At 30.4% G+C, this 23553-nt stretch overlaps 4 protein-coding genes and 1 long non-coding RNA gene across 15 annotated transcripts; 3 read left to right on the top strand and 2 right to left on the bottom strand.

Annotated features, from left to right (window-relative positions):
* The first annotated feature begins 288 nt into the window (after window positions 1-288).
* Window positions 289-6938, top strand: LOC126926204 (mucin-3A-like). Of its 2 annotated transcripts, XM_050742373.1 has the most exons (6): window positions 289-744; window positions 949-1070; window positions 1201-1353; window positions 1417-1775; window positions 1867-4270; window positions 4847-6938. In XM_050742373.1, the coding sequence occupies exons 2-6, from the start codon at window positions 950-952 to the stop codon at window positions 5413-5415; spliced, it is 3606 nt and encodes a 1201-aa protein (XP_050598330.1). In that variant the 5' UTR covers window positions 289-744; window position 949; the 3' UTR covers window positions 5416-6938. The 2 variants fall into 2 exon arrangements, with proteins under 2 accessions (XP_050598330.1, XP_050598329.1); XM_050742372.1 differs by having other exon boundaries at window positions 291-744; window positions 1867-6938.
* A 37-nt stretch (window positions 6939-6975) lies between these two features.
* LOC126926214 (COMM domain-containing protein 3-like) lies at window positions 6976-8915 on the bottom strand. 6 transcript variants are annotated; one of them, XM_050742413.1, is made up of 4 exons: window positions 8625-8915; window positions 7793-7942; window positions 7443-7714; window positions 6976-7362 (listed from the first exon to the last, which is right to left on the bottom strand). In XM_050742413.1, the coding sequence occupies exons 2-4, from the start codon at window positions 7926-7928 to the stop codon at window positions 7192-7194; spliced, it is 579 nt and encodes a 192-aa protein (XP_050598370.1). In that variant the 5' UTR covers window positions 7929-7942; window positions 8625-8915; the 3' UTR covers window positions 6976-7191. The 6 variants fall into 6 exon arrangements, with proteins under 6 accessions (XP_050598370.1, XP_050598369.1, XP_050598367.1 ...); XM_050742412.1 differs by having other exon boundaries at window positions 7793-7934; XM_050742410.1 differs by lacking the exon at window positions 8625-8915 and adding an exon at window positions 8376-8618.
* Window positions 8916-9341: 426 nt separating this feature from the next.
* On the top strand, window positions 9342-10712 carry LOC126926215 (uncharacterized). 2 transcript variants are annotated; one of them, XM_050742417.1, is made up of 4 exons: window positions 9342-9487; window positions 9699-9824; window positions 9893-9969; window positions 10341-10580. In XM_050742417.1, exons 1-4 carry the CDS (start codon window positions 9476-9478, stop codon window positions 10459-10461), a joined length of 336 nt encoding a protein of 111 aa, XP_050598374.1. In that variant the 5' UTR covers window positions 9342-9475; the 3' UTR covers window positions 10462-10580. The 2 variants fall into 2 exon arrangements, with proteins under 2 accessions (XP_050598374.1, XP_050598375.1); XM_050742418.1 differs by lacking the exon at window positions 9893-9969 and having other exon boundaries at window positions 10341-10712.
* A 2690-nt stretch (window positions 10713-13402) lies between these two features.
* On the bottom strand, window positions 13403-22865 carry LOC126926205 (uncharacterized). Of its 4 annotated transcripts, none has more exons than XM_050742376.1 (19): window positions 22055-22865; window positions 21949-21967; window positions 21781-21868; window positions 21399-21615; window positions 20307-20493; window positions 19944-20165; window positions 19664-19813; window positions 19124-19472; window positions 18322-18452; window positions 17909-18163; window positions 17538-17793; window positions 17203-17427; window positions 16944-17091; window positions 16664-16834; window positions 16447-16579; window positions 16081-16355; window positions 15869-15985; window positions 15537-15662; window positions 13403-14677 (listed from the first exon to the last, which is right to left on the bottom strand). In XM_050742376.1, the coding sequence occupies exons 3-19, from the start codon at window positions 21839-21841 to the stop codon at window positions 14197-14199; spliced, it is 3504 nt and encodes a 1167-aa protein (XP_050598333.1). In that variant the 5' UTR covers window positions 21842-21868; window positions 21949-21967; window positions 22055-22865; the 3' UTR covers window positions 13403-14196. The 4 variants fall into 4 exon arrangements, with proteins under 4 accessions (XP_050598333.1, XP_050598331.1, XP_050598332.1 ...); XM_050742374.1 differs by lacking the exon at window positions 21949-21967 and having other exon boundaries at window positions 22055-22337; window positions 22453-22864; XM_050742375.1 differs by lacking the exon at window positions 21949-21967 and having other exon boundaries at window positions 22055-22337; window positions 22482-22864.
* On the top strand, window positions 19313-19750 carry LOC126926216 (uncharacterized). The gene is made up of 2 exons (XR_007714426.1): window positions 19313-19443; window positions 19604-19750. It is a non-coding gene; the product is annotated as an uncharacterized LOC126926216 (long non-coding RNA).
* Window positions 22866-23553: the final 688 nt, after the last annotated feature.

Here is a 23553-nt window from a genome sequence, read left to right as displayed (position 1 = left end):
TTTGAAATAAATGTAAAATATGTACATATGTGATATTTACACGATACATGTTGTACAAGTTCAGGTATTAGTATATTCACATTTACATTTTAATGAAAATACAATATATAACAAAATGTTTATATACAATTTAAATAATTTTAAATTGATTTGTAGATCGAATATAATTCGAATTAAATATTAATTTCGAATGAAATAATATATAAATTTAAATTTACGTGTTAGCAATGCCATCTCTGAATTGTATGAAGTACTCAAATAGTCATATCGATAAATGATACCGTTAATTTGTTACAATAGCCCGTAGTACTCATATATTTCTTAGCAAATACAATGTTTGCTGTAATTTATTAATTTTAGTTATTATCTCCTTTTCTTTACTTTTTCCTTGTAAAATAGGGTTAAGGATTACACCTGAAAGGAAACTCATGTTTTTGGAAATGTCATTGGCATGATTGTTTATCCACCATTTTGTTTTGCTGTCGTCCTCAGAGTTTTTCCTGGTACCGTGGCCTATTTTACAATGAACTAGATTGACTCAAATTTCGAAAAATCGTAGAATCAGAGAACGCTCTGTGTTTTCGAAGAGATTTGTTTTTAACGGATTTGAGTCAGTTTTTTAATAAATGTTCTCATTATGAGAATTCGTGAAATTTCACCTCGAGTTCTGACCCAACTTTCCTGACTTCTTTAATCAAATGGCGATTACTAGATAAAACGAACAGTTTTCGCGTCATTTACCACGTAAGTTTAGTATTTTAACGATTCTAATTGGGTATAATAGCGCAAATTATTTAAAATTAGTCGAAAAAAATCGTTTTATTTCTTGTTTATTAATATTTCACATCATTCAATATTATTAATGTTTTGTGTTATTGCAATTTGTGTGATATTTTTGTTGACTATGAGGGTTAAATATATATGATTAATACAGTTTTCTTACTGCAGGATGTCAGGTCAGAGTGGAGGGCATCGCTTAAGGTTGTCCAAACTCAACGATCAGCTGACGTGCAAATTATGCGGTGGATATTTCATTGATGCCACTACTATCATAGAGTGTTTGCATTCGTGTATGTGTATTCTTCTGTCGCTTTTTTAATCCTTTTGTCTGTGGTGAATAAATACAGTTTCATCATTGCAAAAGGGTTAAGCGACGATTCCAACATATTGATGTAAGCGGCGATTAACGTCGCACTACAGTTTGCAGGAGCTGTATTGTCAAGTATCTGGAGAACAATAAGTATTGTCCAATATGTGAGGTACAGGTGCACAAAAGTAAACCACTACTCAACATTCGTCCAGACCATACTTTACAGGACATTGTGTATAAACTGGTACCAGGATGCTATCAAAGTAAGTTTTATTATTAACAAAAGAATAATGTAATGAAGATACATTTAAATATTTATATTACAGATGAGATGCGATGCAGAAGAGACTTTTATTTAAAACATCCTGAAGCATGCACTCAAGCAACATCTCCAGAGGCAAGAGGGGAACCAATTGAATCGCATATATATTCTCCAGATGAATCACTTAGTTTATCATTAGAATACTTTAGTCCATCCAAGGACATCAAAGGTATAGCTGTAAAACCTTTATTGAGGCGGTATCTTCGTTGTCCTGCTGCTGTGACCATTTTTCATTTACAAAAGCTTATACGAGCTAAGTATGGCTTAACTGATGCACATAGGGTGGATGTAATGTATAAAGAGGAACCCCTGTGTAGTAGTTATACATTGATGGATGTGATGTATATTTATCATTGGAGACGAGTAAGTATCAACGGTCTATTGAAAATATTTAGAAATTCTAATTCTATTGAAATCTTTTCTATAAACAATTTTTTTATCATATTTATTTCAGAAAGTGCCATTGCATTTAAGTTACAGAATATTTGAATCTTCTCCAAAGCGAATAAAACTTTCTGAAGATAATGTCAATTATAAAACAACTTTACTTCATGCTGGAATTGATTCCATTGAATCAAAAGAAGAAAAATCATCAAAAAGGGAATGGAAAGAAGTACAGTTGAAGATATCTGAAACTGGTATTATGAGCATTACAGATATAACGGACCAACAATTTAAGAAAAATACAAAAGTTGAAGAATCCATTACTAGCATTGAAACAATAAACACATCGATAGTTGAAGAAAATGACAGTAAAAATAACATACCCGAAGCCAGTGAAGGAAACAAACCGTCTTCAAACAAACAAGATGTTAGTGAGTCTGATAATTCTTCCAAATTAAACGAATTTGGCGAACAAAAATGCCCCAATCAAACAGAAACTGTGAAAACATTAACAAAAGGAATAGAAAATACGATAAACCTTAAATATGAGGAGGAATCGAAAAATCGATCGGATAATAACAATGTTGAAGGTAAAACAATTTTACAGAAAAGTATTCAATCACAAGAGATGGCACAATATGTGAGTGAACATGAAATTAGAAATAATAACATTGAAAATAAAGATCAAAAGGAGTCATCAAGAAATAACAATAATATTATCGCGGATAAATTGGAAAACTCTAAGCAAAATTCAAGAAATGAGGTAAAATTTATAAATACAGGATCGAAAATCAATGCTCTAAGTGTGAAATTACAATTCCAACCGAAAACTGGACAAATTAGCAGTAACAATGCTTCTTCGAAAAAGGTTACGAAAGATAGGAAAATCACACCACAATCATCTAAAAAGGTAGAGGTAAAGATTGCTGAAAACTTAAAATCTACAGAGCTGAAAAATTCTTTTGATCCTTCAAAAACACAAGTAATGACAAATAATGGTGGGGTTACATTAACCAAATCATTAGTTCCATGTTCTACAAAAGCCATATCACAGAAAACAGAATTACTGGATGCCACAGAACCTGTTTTATCAACGTACCCAAGTACTTCAGTTAATTCTGAAACGAGAGAAACGGAAATAAATGTAAGAAATGTGCAATCAACTGATCAGAAGGAAGAATATTCTTCTCAAGGAGAAAGTATTATAGAAAAAAAACCATATGTATCAGAGCAGATTTCAACAGAATCTTGTCAAAGAACCAATGGACAAGCAAATACACCTTCCCAAAAGTCGTACACTCAAATTGAATCGTTATCAAATGATAATCTCGCATCATCAAATCCTTCTACATCACTACCTATGTCTGTTGGTAATGGAATCAATCCAATTTCTACGTCAACAATAAGTCAATCTACATCTACATTTCCCTATATGGTCCAGGATTTGGTAAATAGTACTATGTTGAAAAATTCTCTCAAAAGTTTAAGTACATCAACGACGCAAAAATTATCCTCTACTGCAATTTCTGAAAATGAAGTACCTACATCTTCAGTATCAGAAAGTTCTACAGCATTTACTATACCTTCCTTGAACGTTTCTTCTTCTTTGAAAAGTAGTTATCTAAGTCCAAGTACTTCAAAGGAATCCGTTTTGAAAGCGAATTTGGAAATAACTAATACATATTCAGTGCCTCCTTGTCCCGATGCTATTCCAATCTCTTTGATGAAACCAACAATTCGTAAAAATGAATTAATTACGAAGGGTTCTAATTTAAATGAAATTTGTGCAAAAATTGGGGCCTCTGGTTCAAAAATTAATGATATTTGTGCTAAAATTGGGGAAAATTCTAAAGAAAAAAACAAAACGGAAGTAAGAAGTAAATCCGATATCCCAGATTTATTAAAAATCGGTAGAAAGAATGGTTCGCCATCAATCGCCATTGATTCCAGTAGTAAACAGCAGCAACATACAAATATTCCAAATGTGCCCGTTTATGCGCCTAATAGTAGCGCAATCACAACAGAGAGCAAACATATTTATTCAAATGTAAAGGATAGTCTTAGAGCTACTTCGTTAATAACTACTTCTCCAATGGCTACGTCACACTCTTTACAGAAGGTTCTCTCTGTCTCTAAAAAGCAAAGTCAAGCAGTAGGTTACAAGACTCTTCGTGATCCCCCAAGATGCTGGAATCCTACACTTTCTAAAAACAATTATGTAGCAGTTAAGAATCAAAGTAAAGAGACACAAAACCAATTACATCAAACCACGCTTTTCGAAAGAAGTAAGACAATTCAATCTAAACCGGCTAAAATTTTTAAAATGAGAAACATGCCAAGATATTTGGGTAATCCCGCATCTGGAGTGAAGCCAATGTACGGTATTGGTAATGAATGTAAAGAGAAAGAACAGTCGACAATGTCATCAACAACAACTACAAACACATCTAGCAGTTCTAAAAATGGGAACTTGAGTATGATGAAGATAGATCCTAAAACTTTATCTCCAATTGTATCAACAGTTAATTCACCTATCGTTTCACCACCTCCATATTCTCCTAGTGCAAGGAATTACCCAAATCCTCCATTCTCAAGAGATATTTGTAGAAGTACTGGTTCGCCAATATCTCCAAAAAATTCTCCAGTAAATATGCTTTCAACGAGTCCTTTTATACCTTCTCCAACACCAAATATGAATCCTGGGCTAATCTATCCTCACTTTCCACGACCATTTCCAGATGCTACTAGATTTCCGAATCCTTTGATACGTTCACCAATAGGAATTCCATCTCCCAGTGCCTTCCATAGTAATTTACCTCCTTCAATTAATAAATTGTATCAACGATCTAGTTATATTCCACAAACTACTGGCTTTTCTCCAGTTTCACAACCTCCAACAGTTCAGAGAATACCACCAAGCACCTATTCTTCACCTAAGTCACCTAAAACTACCTCTCTAACAGCAATTTCTCCTGCATCTTACAACTTGGTCAAACCCGAAACACAAGCGATCGCAACATCTCTTGAGACTAATAACCTGCTTCTTCCAGAAAATACATCACAGGAAGATGTTAGTGCATTTAATTTGTCTAAGACTGGAAATTTTTGCAACACGGAGGTTGTTAACATGCCGACAGAGACAGTTCGAAATTCTAAATCAACTTCGCTTTCTCCCAGTTCAAGTGTTGGACAGAATAAAAATACATCGATCGTTAATTCTAAAGCTAAGTTAGAAACGTCTCCATTGGGTGCAGGCGATCAAGATCAAAATAAGGAACGGTTGGAAAAGGAAGCTATAAAATGTAAAGAACAAAATTTATATCTATCAAAAGGACAAAATTTGGAAAAGAGTCAACCTGATGAGGATAGTGACAGTGTAAATACGAAAAAAGAAAAATCTCCTACACAAATTAATGGAGATCTCACTAATGAAAAGAAGGACGAAGCAATAACAGAAAAAATTGCAGAACAGAATGAGCAAAATGAAGCAGAGATAGTACAAGTTTCAGAAAAAGTTGTTGAAAAAGAAAAAGTAGAAGAACCCAAAAACGAGAAATGTGAAAAAACCGAGGAGCAGCAGAATAATTCTGAGATTCAAGTTAACAAAACAAAGACATAAATTTTGCATTGAGCAACTCAAGCAAGTTGTACGTTCGTTGACGTATGAAAATATTCGGATATTATTACATTTTATTTTATACAAAATATTTTGTCGAATCGTAATTCAACATATTTCAGATTCCTGACAAATTTTGTCACGCTGCTAATACAAAACGAATACGTGTTGTTATTTTAATTATTACGATTTTTAAACTGCAAAGCATTAAACATATTGAAACAATAATATGTTTAATGTATCACTAATATTTAAATCTTTATCTTATATAAAAGTTGTAATAATTAGAAATACATAACACATGTCTCTCTCCCTCTCTTTCTCTCCATCTCTTTTCTGGTTTAAACAAAAAAGAAAAAATGAAAGAAATGACTAAATATATTCAAGGTCACGTTCGACATAAGAGCTGTATAAAGATTATATAGAAAACGATACTGCGTATAGTTAATCATATTTATATGAGGAGTTTTTATAAAATAATTTCACGCAGTCTGTTAGTTTACATTATTTATCATATTTCTGAACAAATTTTATTATTTGTTTCTTAATATATCTTAGTCAACTAAATATTTAACCAAAGCCTCGAGAATTAATCTAATGTTCCAGGTAGATTTAGCTACGATACACTTTTTCGATTGGCTCTTTTTTCGCATATATCCTCTTTTTAAAAAGGAAACAACTATAGTAAATTGTCCGAGGCCTTATCACAGTAATCTTATATATGAAGTAATGTTAGGAAATCGAGAGCAAGAGAAAATCGTTGTTAAATGGTTTAAGAAGATGAGAAAAAGTATTACGCTATATAAGTGATTTCTCTCTTTCCAGCTTAATTAGTTAATATTATCGATGTGTCGCATCGCACCGAATTATTAAAATAGCACGCATGGATAAGAAGTCCACTATTAATTTTGATAAGTGCCGGAAAGAAAGAAAGAAAGAAAGAGTTAATGTATAGATAAATTTTTAATATTGGATGATTTTCTTTTTCCTTTTAGATACATTTACTTGTAAATAGTGTATAATGATTGAAAGAAGTCTATATCACGTATTAGATATAAAAAAAATTATCGATTATTAATATAATTTGACACGCATATTTTTAGGTATTAAGGATGTAACGATAGTATTTTTTGTCTAATACGAGGAAGCAATTTTTAGAGAGATGCCTGATTGTAGAGCAAAAAACAACGTATTTTTAATAAGTTATTAGTTGTGTGCGCGCGCGACTCTTTTGTATACAAGGTGTACCTGAATGAGTGAGCGAGTGAAAAATGTGTGTGTATAATTTTGTGTAAAAAAAATTTCAATATCGAAATTTTAAATTTCAATATCGAAGTTTTCGAAATTTTGTTTTATTTATAACAAAACGTTGATCGTCGTTTGTTTTGAAATTTATGTACATGTTTTACGTATGTTTGTGTGCCCGCGCGCATACTCTGAAGCGCGCGCGTTATCAATACAGTAATAATACTACGTAAAGTAGATGATGTTCTTTTGATTATAAAAATATAGTTGATTATACTTTACACGGTCTGTTGTTTGTATAAGATTTTACCATTACACTTATACGTACAAATATTGAGTTTATTATTAAACGATTACTATAATAATTGTTGTGTAAATGTTAATATACATAAATGTTATAAGTTGCTGATAATTATAATTTATAGAAACTCACATATTGTAATAGAAATAGCTAAAACAAAAATAATTCCAAGGAAATTTGAAAATATACATGGATCATATTATATGCAGCAAATCAATAACTTAAAGACACAGCTAAACATTAGTAAGCTTCTCTGAGTATCTGATGGCATCTTTGAGCTTAAATACCAGTTCTTGCAACTGTTGTATTGTACATGAAAATGTTACATGATCTATTGTTTCATGTTTTTTAGTACTAAGTCGCACATGATAAAGAGGAACACCTAGTGAATTGCACGTGTCCAACTGAAAACGACTTTCATGAATAAGAGCAAATAAAGCATCAGTGAATGAAACGATCGGTGTTCTATTCACCGATCAATTACCTTGACACAGTAATCTAAATGCCAGTCTATATCAATAATGTGAGGTGGATTATTGCCTATCAATTCCAACTGAGACTGTATTGCCTTTTTATTATTAGTGTATACTTCACATAATTTCGTAATTCTTTTTTCACCGATATATACAAGATTTAAAAAACTTCTTAAGCTTTCTTCATCTAAATCATGTCGGGTAGCCTCTACAAGTAAACATACCACATCAGCAAAAACCTTTTTTGTTAAAATTGGTTTTGCATCAGATGTTTTGATAGTGCCTGAAATTTTATTAGCTTCAATAATTATGTTAATTAATCTTATTTGTATTTGGCAATTACACCAAAACAAATACTCACATTTTATTTCTGTAGGATTTTCATATATATATGAAGTAGCCATTCCTAGAATTTGTAAGAAGTTATCGTCAGTAATAATATTTGTGTTTAGGATATTAGCAAGACCATCAATGGTGTCTTTTGATAATTCCATCATTATATCCTGAAATACTAAATTCACTTAATGATACACTAAAATCAATTGAATAGTATAACTTTCAAATAATTTAGTCGCTTTTATAATATATGTCCATTTGGATGACTTCATTTTTAGAACTATGGAAAATATATAAATATTCAATTAAATTTTAAAATATCGAATAAAAATTTCATAAACACGATATGTGAGGTTATCTTTCATAATTGCCAACTATGTGTGTTATCGATTTTCAATATCTGACCTATTATAATAATAAGCGGTAATAAATTGAATAACTTTAATCTATTTAATTTACTTTGTAAAATATGAATATATCACAGTTAATTTTTATTAGAACCAAGAAGAGTACAGATTCTACGTGTATTTATGTATGTAGTCACAAATATAACATACTTTAATTTTTATTATACTTAAAGTTTTAATAAATATTTGTTATATATATACTTGTATGTAGCATATATATTTGTTGTATAAAAAGAAAAAATATACGTTAATGATAAATTATTATTTATTTTAATCAAAAACTTTTTTCATACGATAGTAGCCACACACATGATATTGAATCTACCACTGTCAAATCTGGTAAATCATACTAGAGATGAAGAAATAAGAAGATCACCAATGAACATAGATGAAATTTAGACGCAAAGAGTACGCAATATGAATTATCTGTTTTACTGTTAGATCTCTTACTATTACTCAGAGAAAACGAGCCGAGATGTACATGTATAGTTCTTCGGTTCGAATAATCGATTCGATCCAAGTATTCGAAAGATCCGAGCAGCGTGAAAGAATCGAGTAACTTGAACGATCCGAGTAGGTCGTATATCTTTTGTACAAATTAATTAGACCATCGCATTCGCTTAATGCAAGGTATAAACCACGTGTAATGTACGAAAGATGTACGACCTATTCAGATCGTTCGAGTCACTTAAATATTTCAAACCGATCGAGACAATTCGAGCTACTCGATTCTTTCGAGTATTCGGATCGGATCGATTATTCGTACTTACGAACCGAGTATTCGACGGTTGAGACTGTCACCGGATTACAGGGGCACCCCGAGGTCGGTAAGGTAGGTACATACAGTACATTATCAGAAGATTACTTTTTCTCTAATAGTGGATCCGAATATATTTTGTTGATAATAAACATAATTTATTTGACTGTGATCACGGTAAGTGACATGGAAATTTCAAGTAATGTTTGTTACAAGAAAACTCTGTCGAATGATGAATTTTGAGCAATATTGTGTATTTGTTTTAATAATTATGTCGATTCAAGCAATACTTTACAAAATTAAGGAAACGCTTTATCTAAGTAAATACAAAAATTGAAATTTCTGCAACGATCGATTTATGAAGTCAGAAGCGGAAGAATAAGCGTACGCCTGCGCCACGTTCTGTACGTACTCTGTTATTTCAAGTACTCGTGCGAAGCATACAGTATTAGAAATTAAATATGTAGTTCAATTTTTACCAGATTTTTCGTACAACATCTTAAAAGTGATTGCATAAAACGTTGCACGAAAGATTTTAGCAAAAATGCGCAACAATGTAAGGATTACAATAAACGATAGAGTTAATCGAGAGAAAGTGTAATTTGTTATATTATTGCATCTCTATTTGCTCGTTTCGATATTTGTCATTCCATTCTTCCACGTTTCTCATTTATTTCTTTATACGTGCATTTTTAATTTCAAATTGTGATAATAAAACAACAAAAATATTAACATAAAGATATTATTATAAATTGATTCTCTTGTAGGAAGGATCAGTGTTGTACTTGTTACTAGTATTAATCTTATGCGCAGAAGTATGTATGACAAACGCGAGACATTTGATTAAAAAGAGAAATTATAGCGATCAAAGCGTGAGAGGTTATTTGGCAGAGGTAAGGAAGCTGTAAACGAACATTTATTATTAAACTGCGGATTTTTATGCATTTATGGGAAATTTTAGAGTGAAAAAATTCAGAGAATGCACGTAATTGATGCAAACGAAATATATGAAATATCCAATAAGTGGAACACTCTCAGGTGATAATATTCGTATATCCTTAACCGGACATTTTCGCGTATACTTCTTGCATGCTTGAGGCTACTTCGTTTTCATTCTGCAGATTTCATGTTGCTGTAATTAATCAAAAGCCTGTAATGAGCCATAATGAAAGATACTACACAATATACATCACATATCTAGGCATTTTCAGCGCATAAGCGACAGTAATCCTCAAAACCCTTGAATCTTTTCTAACAATCAGCAAATCAAAAATTGCACCATCTTCGCTCTAACCTTTCTCCTAGCCTTTCAATTGTGTTTACAAAATGAATTTCCAACATGAATTTCCATAGATATTCGCAGTCTATACACTATTATGAATGAGTTATGAACGAATGTCTGTTTCTAGCGGACTTGTTGGTGGAACGAGGTCTGCAAAGAAGAATTTCACAGCAAATTCCGCTGCCGTTGTCCAAGATGGTCCTATTGTCGTGCTCCTGGCAGATATTACGACGCTCATTGTAGTATAACACGTACAGGCTACATTTGGACACAACCAGAAACTTCGTTGACGCTCGAAGTTAATAAATGAGTCCTTTTTGTACATTCTGCTTTGATCGCACTTATCCAAAGATCAATCAAAAACTAATACAGTAGGATCCCAACTACGTGGGGGATAGGGCTGTTTGGATGAGAGAATTTACGAATAATAGAACAGTAAGTTACTCTCCCGATGTTCATCTTTACGTATGTATTGGAAAAAAAAAAAAAGAAAATAGAAGGGAAGAACATAAATATCAATAATAGCAATAAAAACAATGAAATTAAATATAATTCGAAGTTGTTTTAGCTGTTAAATCACACAACTTTTTTAGCAGATCTAATTCGGTAAAGTTACATTCCATTTGTGACTGCTACCATCCTAACTCTATCTCTAACGCCTCAAATATGTACTTGGAAACGTTGAGGAATATCATTGTCATTATATTCATGTTTCATTTCATTGCTCGAAATACACGTAATATTAGTATCGTGGTCAATCGAAGAAGATTCATCACATTGAAACTATTCTATCCGGTTGGCATTAACATAACCTCTATCAGTTTGACAGAAACCTAACTATTATACTAAGAAGAAAATTAATTTGAAAACATTTGAACGTGTTAATGGTAAATCATGTAAAAGTGATATTTTCTAACTTGCTTTCCTTAAAAAATTTCATTATTTAACTCGCCTGTTAAAAGCTTTTATACACAACGACAACTTTCAAACACAACGATCAATTGCATTCAACGACGCTGATTTCCAAGCGAAGCTCGAATGTGAATATATTTATCTTCTACTCTAAATGAAACACTTTACACTGTTGCCGGTTGATTTTGTTAATTCTATATTAGGTGTTTACAGTAATTCTAATAAGTAATGTAATGTTACATATATATTGAATATTATATTTATATTGTATACTATATCGTGCGTATTTCGATGCGCAATTTCGTTATGTATTTTAAATTATCTTTCGCATACATTTTATCGAATGTGTATTTTGAGATCAACAGGTGTATGCATATTAGTTACATGTTTAAATCATACACCTATAAGTATCTAAATGTTATAATTCAATTAATTATATTAAAATATGTATTTTTGTTATCCGTAAATATATTATCAATGTGTCCATACTATGGGATAAACTAATTTCAAATATAATTATCAAGCTAGACACAGTTTTAAGTAATGTAATTAAGAAAGGCAAATGAATTAGATAAAAAGATTTATTTATTTACTAATACTCAGTCAAATATTCTTTTAATTTATTTAATTTAGCTATTTAATCGTGACACATAAAACGTATTTTACAAATGTATGCATAGAATGTTTACAATAAAAATTATAATAAAGTACAGTAAAATTTGATGTAAAATGTTTGTCGAATGCATTATCTGATAAATCTTATTCTTTGTTTCGGTTACAGTATTAATTTTATATACATTAATTTATATGCTATTACTTGATTAAAAATGTTTGCATCAGTGTTTAGCACAACGTACTAATTGACTCGAAATAGAGGACGAGAAAACTAAAAATTAATCATCCGATGACTAGAAAGACTCTTACTTTGCAAGAAATTAATAATAAATAGAAATTAATTTACGTAGAATGTAATTTAAACATGATTAAAAATTAATATAAGTCGAATGTATGTACACGTTAAAAATGATAATTAATAATTTAACGTCATATAAATATTAATTTTAAATATTATAAATATGTATATAGTACGTTTCTAAAAATATATAATCTTTGAAATATCAATATCTTTTGATCGTATATGTGTGATAAAAACTGGTACCTACATATATTTTCATGTAACATATGGCAATCTTATTTTTCTAATACATCGTCGAATTACATTATTTTTCACGTTGCATGATCCTTCGTGTGTTCTCTTATATTATTTTTGTGTTTCATATTAGATAATTTACTTTACCATTTATATACAATGAGAACAATACAAAATATTGCTAGTGAATTATTAATCAACGTGACAATATTATTTTAATCGTAATCAGGCAAGATGAAATTGACTGCTTCAGATGATATTGTGAGAGAAGTCATGAATTATAGTGTTCGTTGTTCCAAAGTAGTCAATTTTTTCCTCATATAATTTTTCGTAATACCTTAAAAAATGTATGCACAGGCGTCTTAAGACATTAAAGCAACCGAGACACACTAAACACCCTGTATTAATTAACAATACATCTATCCTTTTCTAGAAAAGTAAATGAGACCTAAATTAATGCTTGAAATAAGTAATATAAGTGATGTAGAAATCAACTCCTATAAAATATATATTACAGCTTTACACATGATTTCTGTTACGAGTTATTTGAAGTTATTCGAAGAAAAAAAATTGATATACATCAGTTATATGTATAAGAATATACATTTACTCGTATGATCCTTCATAAAATCATTCTTATGCATGATATATATTTTTCCATACATTTTATATTATACAATTACATAGCAAAATATTAAATCCTAGAGTAACTGTACTGCGTCATATAATTTGTACTATACCAATGATTAAATAATGAGAATTATTATATACAATTGCACATAATCACGTTAAAGTGGTTAACGATTTTAAAAATATTGAAGATCTGTTTCCATAAACTAGAAATTAGTCACTCTTATTGTATTCAATTCCATGTTTACTAGATATTTTTTAATATTTTTTGGTATTTTTGTTGGAAATACGAGATCTCTTAGACCTTATGTCTTTTTTTGATAGAGTTTCATAGACTTATGTTTTTCGATTCACGATAAATCATATAAGTTTAAAATCAAAATAAAGAAAGAAGAAGAAGAAAAATTTGAACTTTACAAATATTTTGAAATTTAAAATAAAAATGTAATTATTCATCTATAAAAAGAATGTTTTTAATTCAACATACGAGCGTGATAATATTATTGTAATATATTTCAAAATGCAACTCGAGGAGTTCCGCATAATATGACCTTATTATCTCTACTACCGCATGGCAGTAGGCCATTACCTAATCAACGATCGAGCTAGTAAATGCCGCTACGTAGCATTTTATAATTGTCCCTTTATATCAGGACTTCTTAAACTATGGATCGCAACCCCGTATGAAATTTTGTAACAGAATTATGGGATGTCGTGAAAATTTTCGAGATCGTGAATGCGAAAAGTTTAAGAAGCGCTGTTTTAGGCTCATAAATAGATTGCCTATTCCTTTTTACATATTCGCTCTAAATTTAATAGCTGTATCTTTATAATTGACGAAGTTACAATAAATTTTGTAAATCGATATGAATCGTTCGGTAGCAGAGTCAAAGTAGTTAAATATAATTTTTCTCTTTATTCTTTTTTTCATTGTCTGTTCATTTAGATCGTCATAACTATTATATCTATTATTACGTCAAAATCCAAATTCTATTACAGGTAAAAAAAAAAGCCTCGATAATCAATCCTTGGTTATATCTTGAGAGACATTAATGTACCTTGTTACAAGTTTAACAATTTTCTAAAATCATTACTTTGTAATAACAAGAAATATAATTATATTTAGAGAAATAACATTAAGATATTTAAAATACCTTAAATTAAATAATGAAATCTAAATGTTCGCGTGCTATTAAGCTAGCGAATGATATAAACGAAAACGTTAAACTAAAAAAATTATAGAAATTATAGTAGAAATAAATAAGAATAATTTTATGAATAAGAAAAATTTCTAGTCGATATATTCATCGTCATCATCGTCAACAAATTTAATATTTTGATCATAAAAAGACCCCTGCTTTAGGCAAAATGTTTCTATACCATAATCTGGATTTTGAACATTTAAAGAGGCATCGATATCTCTGCTATTTAGTTTTCGTACTTGAGAAAAGCTTTTTAAAGGGCTCCCTGATAATTCTGTCATAGGAATATTTACTGTGTCCTTTATGTTTGTAATTGATTGAGTGCATTCCATTAACTCTTTATATTTACAAGACATATTTGTTATATCCTCGTCTTGATTGTTAGAAATTTTTTTTTGATTACAATTCTGCTTTATCTTTGAAAGATCTTTTTGTAAAATTCTGTTTGGCGTAGAACATAGTTTTCCTTTATTATTTTCATCGTTATTCAGCATATTTATTGGGCTTCCAAGAAGGCTTTTAGAAGAGTTCGATTCTTCGCTTGATTCTTCGTCTTTGCCTAGACGAACCCTATGAGGAGCAAAGGACATTAATATAGAAACGACTGTTTTAAAAATAATTTAAGAGATATGAAATATTTGAAAATGTATATTCTATTCTTCTTAGTTATTATGCATCATCGTAACATATGAATACAGCAAAGCCCTCGTGTCAGTTTTCTTAATCGTCGGGGTTTCATGAGTTACTTTGATCCACGTGTGGATTAGCGTGGGGAAAAAAATTATCATAATGTTAAATATGTTCGTAAACAAATGAAATAGAATTGAAAAATTATGAAATATAATAAAAAATAATATAAATTTATGTATGCATTTACAAAATATTTAAAGGCGCAAAAATATATGGAATGTATAATAAGCGAAAGAGACGTAAGAAACGATGTAAGATCGTAAAGTCAGTATTTAAAGTTAACAACTTTCGATAGCTATAAGTGATTTGAGGAGATGTATTAAGGGTCATATGGACCTATACATAGTATAGAGTTTCGTTCAGGGCCGTACGATGTCAATTCAGAAACACTTTTTTCTTCGTTACAAGTTTCTTCCTAAGAAAACTTGTCCCCTTGTAAAGTTATAATACCAATCGTAATAAGTTATAGTAAAGGGATTATACTCACCGAGAGGAGTAAAAAATGTCTAATCAACATACATACGTATATCGGGGCAGGTCCTAAAATCAATCCTTCCAATGTCGATGAAGCGAAATGATGTTATTGCGAATTCAATCAAGCATAATAAATAAATGGTAACTTGAGGCAATGATAGAACGCGAAATCGAAAAATTTCACATTGAAAGGACTGATTTTAGGGATTTACATATGTTTAATACCACCGATAGTTATATAAATTACGTACTATTACGGACTTACCTCCGGTTCGAAATAACACAGTATTGTTTATGTTCGAGGATACCAGATACAGATTCCATGCTTACTTTAATACTAGAATCTTCTAGAAGTTTTTGGACAGGAAGTAATTTTTCAAATGTTCTTGTTCTGAAAGTTTCAGAGATTTCACTCCTAATTAATTTTCATAATCCAAATTCTAGCAATAGTCTTTTTTCTTTTTAGAAATATTTTTCATTATTAATATAACACTAGTTGAACAGTTTTATAATTTAATGCATAAAATTAATCCATAAAAATATTATATCTGTAAGTCATTTGCAAAGTAATAATAGGTATATGTTTTTAATATTTACCCTTGTTCCAATTCAAATCCAAAATCTTCAAAACTAGAAAGTTTCATTCTTCTATATTCGGAAGGTGTTAATGCAGCACCTTCAGTCTCAAGAGCCAAAATAGAATTTCTCTTGCTTCTATTGATAAACAATAACATGTAATTATGTAATTAATAATATTACTGCTAAATTAAAAAAAAAAAAAAAAAAAAAAAAAGAAGGTCACTAGTTACCCTAAGAGAAGATCTTCTGTGTCTAGATGTAAATCCTCGATTGGTGGAATCCAAACTAAAAAAGCAGGATCCATTCCTAAGTAAGATCCTGGAACAGCACTAGCATTAGCTACATTGTAATCATAATAATCCAGTTCGAGTTCTGAATCAGGATTTGTTAGACTAAATTCTGATCCTGGACCTTGTAGAAGTTTTTCACGATTTCTTCTTTCCTTCGTTTCTTTCCCACTTACTAAAATTGATGGACTTGAAATAACACTTTCAGGTGAAGATTCCTATGTGTTAAGAAAGATACAAAATACAATGAACATTACACATATGATTTTCCTTTAAATTTTATAATTTCTTAGATAAAGAAATATTTACTTTTCCTTCTGAATAACTAATATCATTATTTTGATAAATTTTTGAGATGCTATTACTTTTATTATCTTTTAAGTTACCATTCTCCATTTTTAATACTTTCTCTTCTGAACCATCGTAATCTATTGTTTGTAACCTATATAATATATCAATAATATTGTAATTAAATTGCAATCTTTTAAATCTCTGTTATATCAAATAAAATACAGAATAAACTCACTTTACGGGATAAGCATATTTAACTTCTGGTTTATGATACACAAGAATACTGGAAGCTGATAATAATTTATCACAGTTTGATTTTATTGATGTGATTGTTTTGTCAGAAGAACTTTCCAACGTGCTATTTAATTTTAATGTACTAGAACTCAATGTAGATTCATCCTTGCACCTACATTGGGAAGATATTTATATAATAATAGAATTTAAATATGATCTTTTTTATTGTAGAACAGTTTTTACGATTTTCTAGAATTTTAAAATAATATTATTATTATTACCCTGTTAAGGTTTCGATACTATGGTAGTGATCTTCTGTATTACTTAAAGTCTCCTTTGGAGCAGATTTAGTGGTTGTTTCTATCATAGAGATAACCTCGGAAATGATTGTACTTGTAGATAGAAATTTTGATCGATCAGGCATTAGTTCTGATTACAAAAAAAAAAACAATATATATATATATATATATATATATAATTACAATACGATTAAATTAAAAGATATATATAAATGATGAAAAATAATCATAATATTGATACCTGAAACATCATTTAGACTGTCCAAATCCTCAGCAATACGATACTTTCTATACTTTATAATAAATTGTAACGTCAAGAAAATAGAAACTATAAATATGAGTATCAAAAGCAAGGCAGTTGCTAAATGTGCTGGTTTCCAAAAGATCCATTCTTCTTCAACGTTCGTTGAATTTGTTTCAAAAGGCACAGTGGTGGTGGTTCTATTTCTTTTTAGATACTTTTTATCTATAAAGACGAGGTGTTGCAATTAACTATTTTTAAATAATCTACTTTAAAAAAGAATGCAATGTTTTAAATTACTATGAAAAACATGATTCTGTAATAATTATTTTTACCTAGTACAGCTGCATGAGCAAGAAAACCACCGATACAAGCATCTCCTGATGCTACAAGTTCATCGCTAAAAAATTCCAGTAATAAATTTTGCCCAGAGCTGATGAGTGTTTTCACAGTAAATTGCATTTTATCATATGTAACGTCGATTAAGAGATCTGCGTTTAAGGAATTCCCATCCCGAACACGAAAATACTGTCCTGGGCAAGGAAATTTTAATTGATCTAAATGTAATCCAATTATAAAATTCGCCTGCGCCTAGACAAATTAAATCACACTGTAAACTATTGATGTTATTATCTGCGGTAATAATTTATTATTTATTTATTTATTATATTGATTATTTATTTTCTTATTAGTTATTTAGTATTACCTGCAGAAGCCAGAATGATCGGCCAGGACAAGCTTGAGTATTAGCTCCGAGGATTTTCCTGTAAGGTTGATGCTTTAATACAATACGACATCCACATCGACACTGTAATCCAATGTCAGCTAAAATTTCCGGCTTTGTTGCAGCCAAAACTGCACTATCGCATATCGAATTCTGAATTCGATTATGCCATTCTTCATTTTTAGAGGATGCTTCCCAAAATATTTTGCCACAGAATTCAGTTTCTATTGCCTTTCCCTATCGTTTGATAAATAAATGTTAACTTTAGTGATTTTGTCATCGCTATTAAGAAATTGAACATACGTGTATAATAATTATTCATTTGGATTTCTAATTAACCATGTAATCGTACTAGCAACATTAATCGAATCTTGCATTAATAAATAAATATTTACCTGGCAAAATCTTGCTCCATATTTCGGAGGTGGAGTGTCACAAAAGCGATATCGATTTCGAATTCCTCCAAAACACGAGCTACTGCATGGGCTCCATGGACTCCAAGGTCCCCAACCAGCAGCATCACTTTCTAGATATAGCAATATTGAGCAAAAATGAAATATTAAAGAAATAACTTGTACGTTTCTAATATTTATACATGATAAAATGTATTATCAAGATGCAGTATAATGTATGCTTTCAGGACTTTGTACGTAACTTCGACAATCTTAATTACTCTCTTAGTTGTCATGATAAAAAAAAAAAATTAAGCTACAGGAGTGAATATCATCTCAGGGAAATATCTTCTGATATTTTAATAATAATAATAATAATAATAATAATAATAACGTTTTTTAAACGAAATAACATATTTTATCCTTTATTATTAAAATGATGAGATTAAAACATGTTCAACCGTATGCCATACTGTGACATTGAAACGACCTGGACCGAGAATTTCGCAAGTAAATGACTGAGGTGGAAGCTGACGGAAAATGAATTGCAGAAACAAAATCGTACTATTTATTATTTTAACGCGTGCTTGATGTTCCGATAACGGCAGCAGGTATAACAATGCGTATTTCCGACGCTTGTAAAAGCATATTTTCGGATACAATAAACAGAGTTGGGCATGCATTAGTTTTACGCCTAAATAAGTTTATTGAGCTTAGGGTACTTGCTATGAAACATCCTGCGTATGTACGTAAAGATAGATATAGTGTTAATATCATAAATGTATTGTGAAAAGTTTGAATGTACCTTGGAGAGGGAAGGTGGGTATGCAGGACATATTAACATCCCCCATAGCACCTGTGACCGCCTGGCTAACATAGACGAAACAATATTCGACAAATTTTTCTGTGAAAAGATCACAATCGAAAGCCAAGGAATGCTTGCCAGGTATTGATCTAGATTCGGTAATATAATGAAGACTGGAGGGTGAAGCAACGGAAGTAACATCAGCTTTCAAACGACCATAAACACGAACACGATCACCTTCTAGTCGACACGCAGGATATTCGAAAAGGACGGCTACACCTCCTGACCCTTCACAAGGATATATCGATCTTGCATGAACCGTAAGTTTAAATTCTTCAGACCATTTCACCTGTATTTCAAACGTAAAGTAAATAGAAATTTATAGAAAAATATTTATATACATTATTGTTTCTAATATGTTATTTATTAATGTACTGTTAATATAAGTCACGAAAACAAATTTTCTATTATTGTTTGAAGGATTTTATTATATGATGTGAATATTTGGATTGGAATAAAATACACCTTCGTGCTAATTACCTTAAAGTACACGCTAGTATTTGGTGCTGTGGGATTGGTATTCGAAGCTTTTAATCTTACAGCATAATTACCAGGTAATCCGAGCAATTCACATCGGAAAAAAATAGTCTTTGTTGGTAAAAAATCTCTTATTTCTTCGTAATATAATATCTGAAAATATAGCACGAAATTTACAAATAACATAATAATAACTGTTTTAGAGATGATGATAATAATAATAGTCTTTAAAATGTGAATAGAAATAGGTAAAAACAAAGTTGTAGAAAGATTGTTCATTTACTTGAATATAAGTATTATTCTGCAAATAACAAGCAGTTACACTAGATCCGCAATATATTAATTGTAGGATGTAAACAGCTACAGGAACATTGTCAGATGGGCCGCAGTTTACTCCATTGTATCTTATTGTGGCTTTGACAGGCTTATCTGGGTAAGTAGTAATTTGCTGAGATTCTAAGAAGATTGTTGGTAGTGGCCACTTTACATCTAATATTTTACTTGTCTACGAGCATAAATGTGTATCATTACCATATTAATGCAAATATGCTACGATCATATTATAGAAGATGTAATAAAAAGTACATTGAATATTAACGATATTATAGAGAAAATTCTATAAGTATAAATGAGAAACAATAACAACCTGATGAAGAGTGGCAACAGGCACTGTTGAATTTTCATACTTATATTCAACTCGTAGAGCGTAAACACCGCCACGAGTAAAATACCCGCAGGGAATGATGATTGAAATGGTTTCATTGACCGAAGGCAACTGTTCTAGTCGAATTTCACCTATTAATTCTGATATGTCTTCAAAAAGGTACAGTACTCTGTGAACAATATAAAAAGCATGTAACGGTTAGTTTGTAGATCGTACGGTCAAAGGGTAATCGTTTAAAACATTAAAATATTCGATCACTATTAGAAACACTCTTAGAAACTATAGAAAAAATCTATCTATATATACATTGTACAAAATGTTTTGGGTTTTCATTAGTACCGTAACGAGACACGACTATCGTCATTATCTTGGTAAAATTTGAAACGGATCTAAAAATATACGTGGAGGGTTGGGAAATTCAACATTCTCTGAAAATAAGTTACGTGGTATAGAAATTAATCTGTATATCTGTATACCTGTATTAATCATATACGGGGTGTATTATGACATGTGGGACCTACTCTAGAAGTAGACAGAAGGCACGAAAGAAGGCAATGAGAGAAGTTCATATGAACATGTGTTCTATTTGACTTTCAATATTTTTCCAACGTTGTTTCAAATTTATAGCCATTTTTGCGTTCCAATAATCCGCAACTGGCTATCTTCATAGGTGGTGCTCGAAACGGCTACTCCCTCGGCTGTATTGTCCGATATACATCTGAAATTTTTTAAAGATTGCAAAATTCTTTGATACGACGAGTGCAAGCATACGCACAGGCCATCTTCTATAAAGGGGCACATGTTCATACGAACATTTTTCACTGTTCTTATGCCTCTTGTCCATTCCTGAAGAAATAGGTCCGACATATTATGATACATCCTGTATACGTATTTTCTAGGTGGTTTCAAATTTTGCTATTATAAAAATGATAGCCCTGTCTCGTTACAGTGCTAATGAAATTTCAAAAGATGTCGTAGAACGTATTCATGAAAAAATTCTATAGTAACTTCTCGAATATTTTACATTCTAACAGTAATTTTCAATAGCTTGCAACAAGGCGCAAACTAGCTTACCTTAGTAGAAAAAATTGATTAGAAATATTTTCATGTGATTTCGAATCTGTATTTTCTTCTTCTTTGAATCCATATTTGTACTTTGTTTTTTCTAACGTTTCAGTCGACTTTGTAACAGATATCGTAAGGTCTCCCGAAAGGGCGACGTGAGAAGAGGGAGAATCAATTTTCAATGCAACAAACTCATCTTCTTCCTTTATCATTGATCTAGTAATATCTAAATTTTTTATTTTATTATTATTAATTATCTAATGATTTGTATTTAACACATATTCACATTAATGAAGTATACAATTAAATGGTAGATAACATTTTCATTTATGCGTATGTATGTCTTTCCATAACAATTTAAATGTGAAAAGTAATGAAATAAAAAATTTACCGAATTCAAGGAGGATGGTAACTAGTATTCCAAGGAAGAGCCATTTAAATTTCAAATTCATATCCAATCCGTCATCCGTGTTCAATTTCTAAACAACCGCAGACAAGTAAATATAACATTTAAACTAACAAATTGGAAAATTATTTTTACTTCGTCATTTTTACTTACTTTTAACTTTATAAATATTCTCAATGAACAATAATAAAAAGTCAGATATAATTTCTAATGTCACAGTCAATTAATTTTAAAAACATCGTGATATTTATAAACTTACAATTTTCTGGTTTATCTGGATGCGAACATTCTCCTCGTGAATAATTTTTCTCGCATTGAGAGGAGGAGAGTCATAAATGTGCTGTTGGTGGAGGATGCACCACTGCAATTTGCAGGAATCGATAACGAAGGACTTATGTACACCGCGAACTTTCACTATTCACTTCCCCAACATTTTTACACCTTCGCAATTTAGGAAAATGCTTGACAATACGTTGTCTTTATTATCATTAACCATAATGTTAAGCATTAACATCATAATCTGTCTTATATATGTTTCCAAACTAAAACAATAACGATAAGATTAAAGATTCAACAACTATCACGATACAGTTGCAATTTAATAAATAAATTAAAAGAAGTTCAAACATGGACTGTAACATTCAAAGTTACACAAACATTTTACATTATTTTTTAGTAAAAATTACATATTACGGTTAACATATTTCTCAGCAAAACATTTTTGTACTTCACTGTAAACAATCTTTCATTTCAAATGCTCGCACGACGTTCTCATTAATGCAATGAAACAGTCATACACAATAATGTATTAATCATAAGCAGAAAAAATCTATAGCAGACTGAACGAAAGAAATGTAAAAGGAATTTTAATCGAGAAAATGTAAGGGTAAAAACACGAACGACCCATACGCGGTTCATAAGGCAACTAAACTGTCGGGGTCGACGGCCAGTTCTCTCTCCCTTATTCGTCGGCCCACCCCACTACAAAGGTCGTCCTTTAGGGAAAGAACTCTGACAGAATATCGACTTTAATCAATGAAGGGATTATATTGACCTAAAGCCTGCTAAACGAAAGAGTGCTGTTTATATTATATTTGCATTATATATATATATATATATATATATAATATAATATAATATAATATATATAATATAATATAATATAATATATATAATATAATATAATATATATATATATATATATATATATATATATATATAGCATATTATAAGTGCAATTGGTGTAACGTTAATATGTACCTATTAAAAAAGAATCGACTGTTTATTAAAAAAGACTTCTATTTTTAAAGATTATAGTTTTCATATTTTTTAGTTTTAGCTATTTTCACTGTACTGCATACCTACGTATGTATACATATATCTTACAAATATGTTAATTCGATAAATATATGCACATAGTCAACGTATATTTACTAATTTCATACCTAAATAAATACAGTCACAAGCAATGAAACTTTAAGTAGAAGTATCCTGGATTGTTTAAGAATTAAGCGAGTGATTGCATAGTCAATGCATACATCTCAATTTTGCGCATTTTTATTATATGGCATAGCTATACATAACATATAAAAATTTTTAATCTTTATTGTATTGCTTATATCCTATGAAAATATTTAATATTTGTTTGAAAATCATTTTCTTAAGGATTAATATAATTTTAAACTATTGACAAAATGTCATCATGACTATTTTTAATGTTATTATTCTTTTATTCTGTTATTATTTTAAATTTATAAA

The sequence above is a fragment of the Bombus affinis genome, chromosome 17 (assembly GCF_024516045.1).
Source record: "Bombus affinis isolate iyBomAffi1 chromosome 17, iyBomAffi1.2, whole genome shotgun sequence".
Classification (NCBI taxonomy): domain Eukaryota; kingdom Metazoa; phylum Arthropoda; class Insecta; order Hymenoptera; family Apidae; genus Bombus; species Bombus affinis.
The sequence above is the reverse complement of the archived record's forward strand: the minus strand, read 5'-3'. Positions and strand labels throughout refer to the sequence as shown.

Coding starts and splice junctions, on each gene's coding strand:
- LOC126926204 (XM_050742372.1), top strand. CDS start 950: ATGTCAGGTCAGAGTGGAGGGCATCGCTTAAGGTTGTCCAAACTCAAC. Junction 1,354..1,416: donor GGTACCAGGATGCTATCAAA/GTAAGTTTTATT, acceptor TTTATATTACAG/ATGAGATGCGATGCAGAAGA. Junction 1,776..1,866: donor ATATTTATCATTGGAGACGA/GTAAGTATCAAC, acceptor TATTTATTTCAG/AAAGTGCCATTGCATTTAAG.
- LOC126926214 (XM_050742410.1), bottom strand. Junction 7,715..7,792: donor AAATCCTACAGAAATAAAAT/GTGAGTATTTGT, acceptor ATAAAATTTCAG/GCACTATCAAAACATCTGAT. Junction 7,363..7,442: donor ATTTAGATTACTGTGTCAAG/GTAATTGATCGG, acceptor AGTCGTTTTCAG/TTGGACACGTGCAATTCACT.
- LOC126926215 (XM_050742417.1), top strand. Junction 9,825..9,892: donor TGAGAGGTTATTTGGCAGAG/GTAAGGAAGCTG, acceptor GGGAAATTTTAG/AGTGAAAAAATTCAGAGAAT. Junction 9,970..10,340: donor AATAAGTGGAACACTCTCAG/GTGATAATATTC, acceptor GTCTGTTTCTAG/CGGACTTGTTGGTGGAACGA.
- LOC126926205 (XM_050742376.1), bottom strand. CDS start 21,841: ATGAATTTGAAATTTAAATGGCTCTTCCTTGGAATACTAGTTACCATC. Junction 18,164..18,321: donor ATGGAGCAAGATTTTGCCAG/GTAAATATTTAT, acceptor ATCAAACGATAG/GGAAAGGCAATAGAAACTGA. Junction 15,986..16,080: donor ACAGAAGATCTTCTCTTAGG/GTAACTAGTGAC, acceptor GTTTATCAATAG/AAGCAAGAGAAATTCTATTT.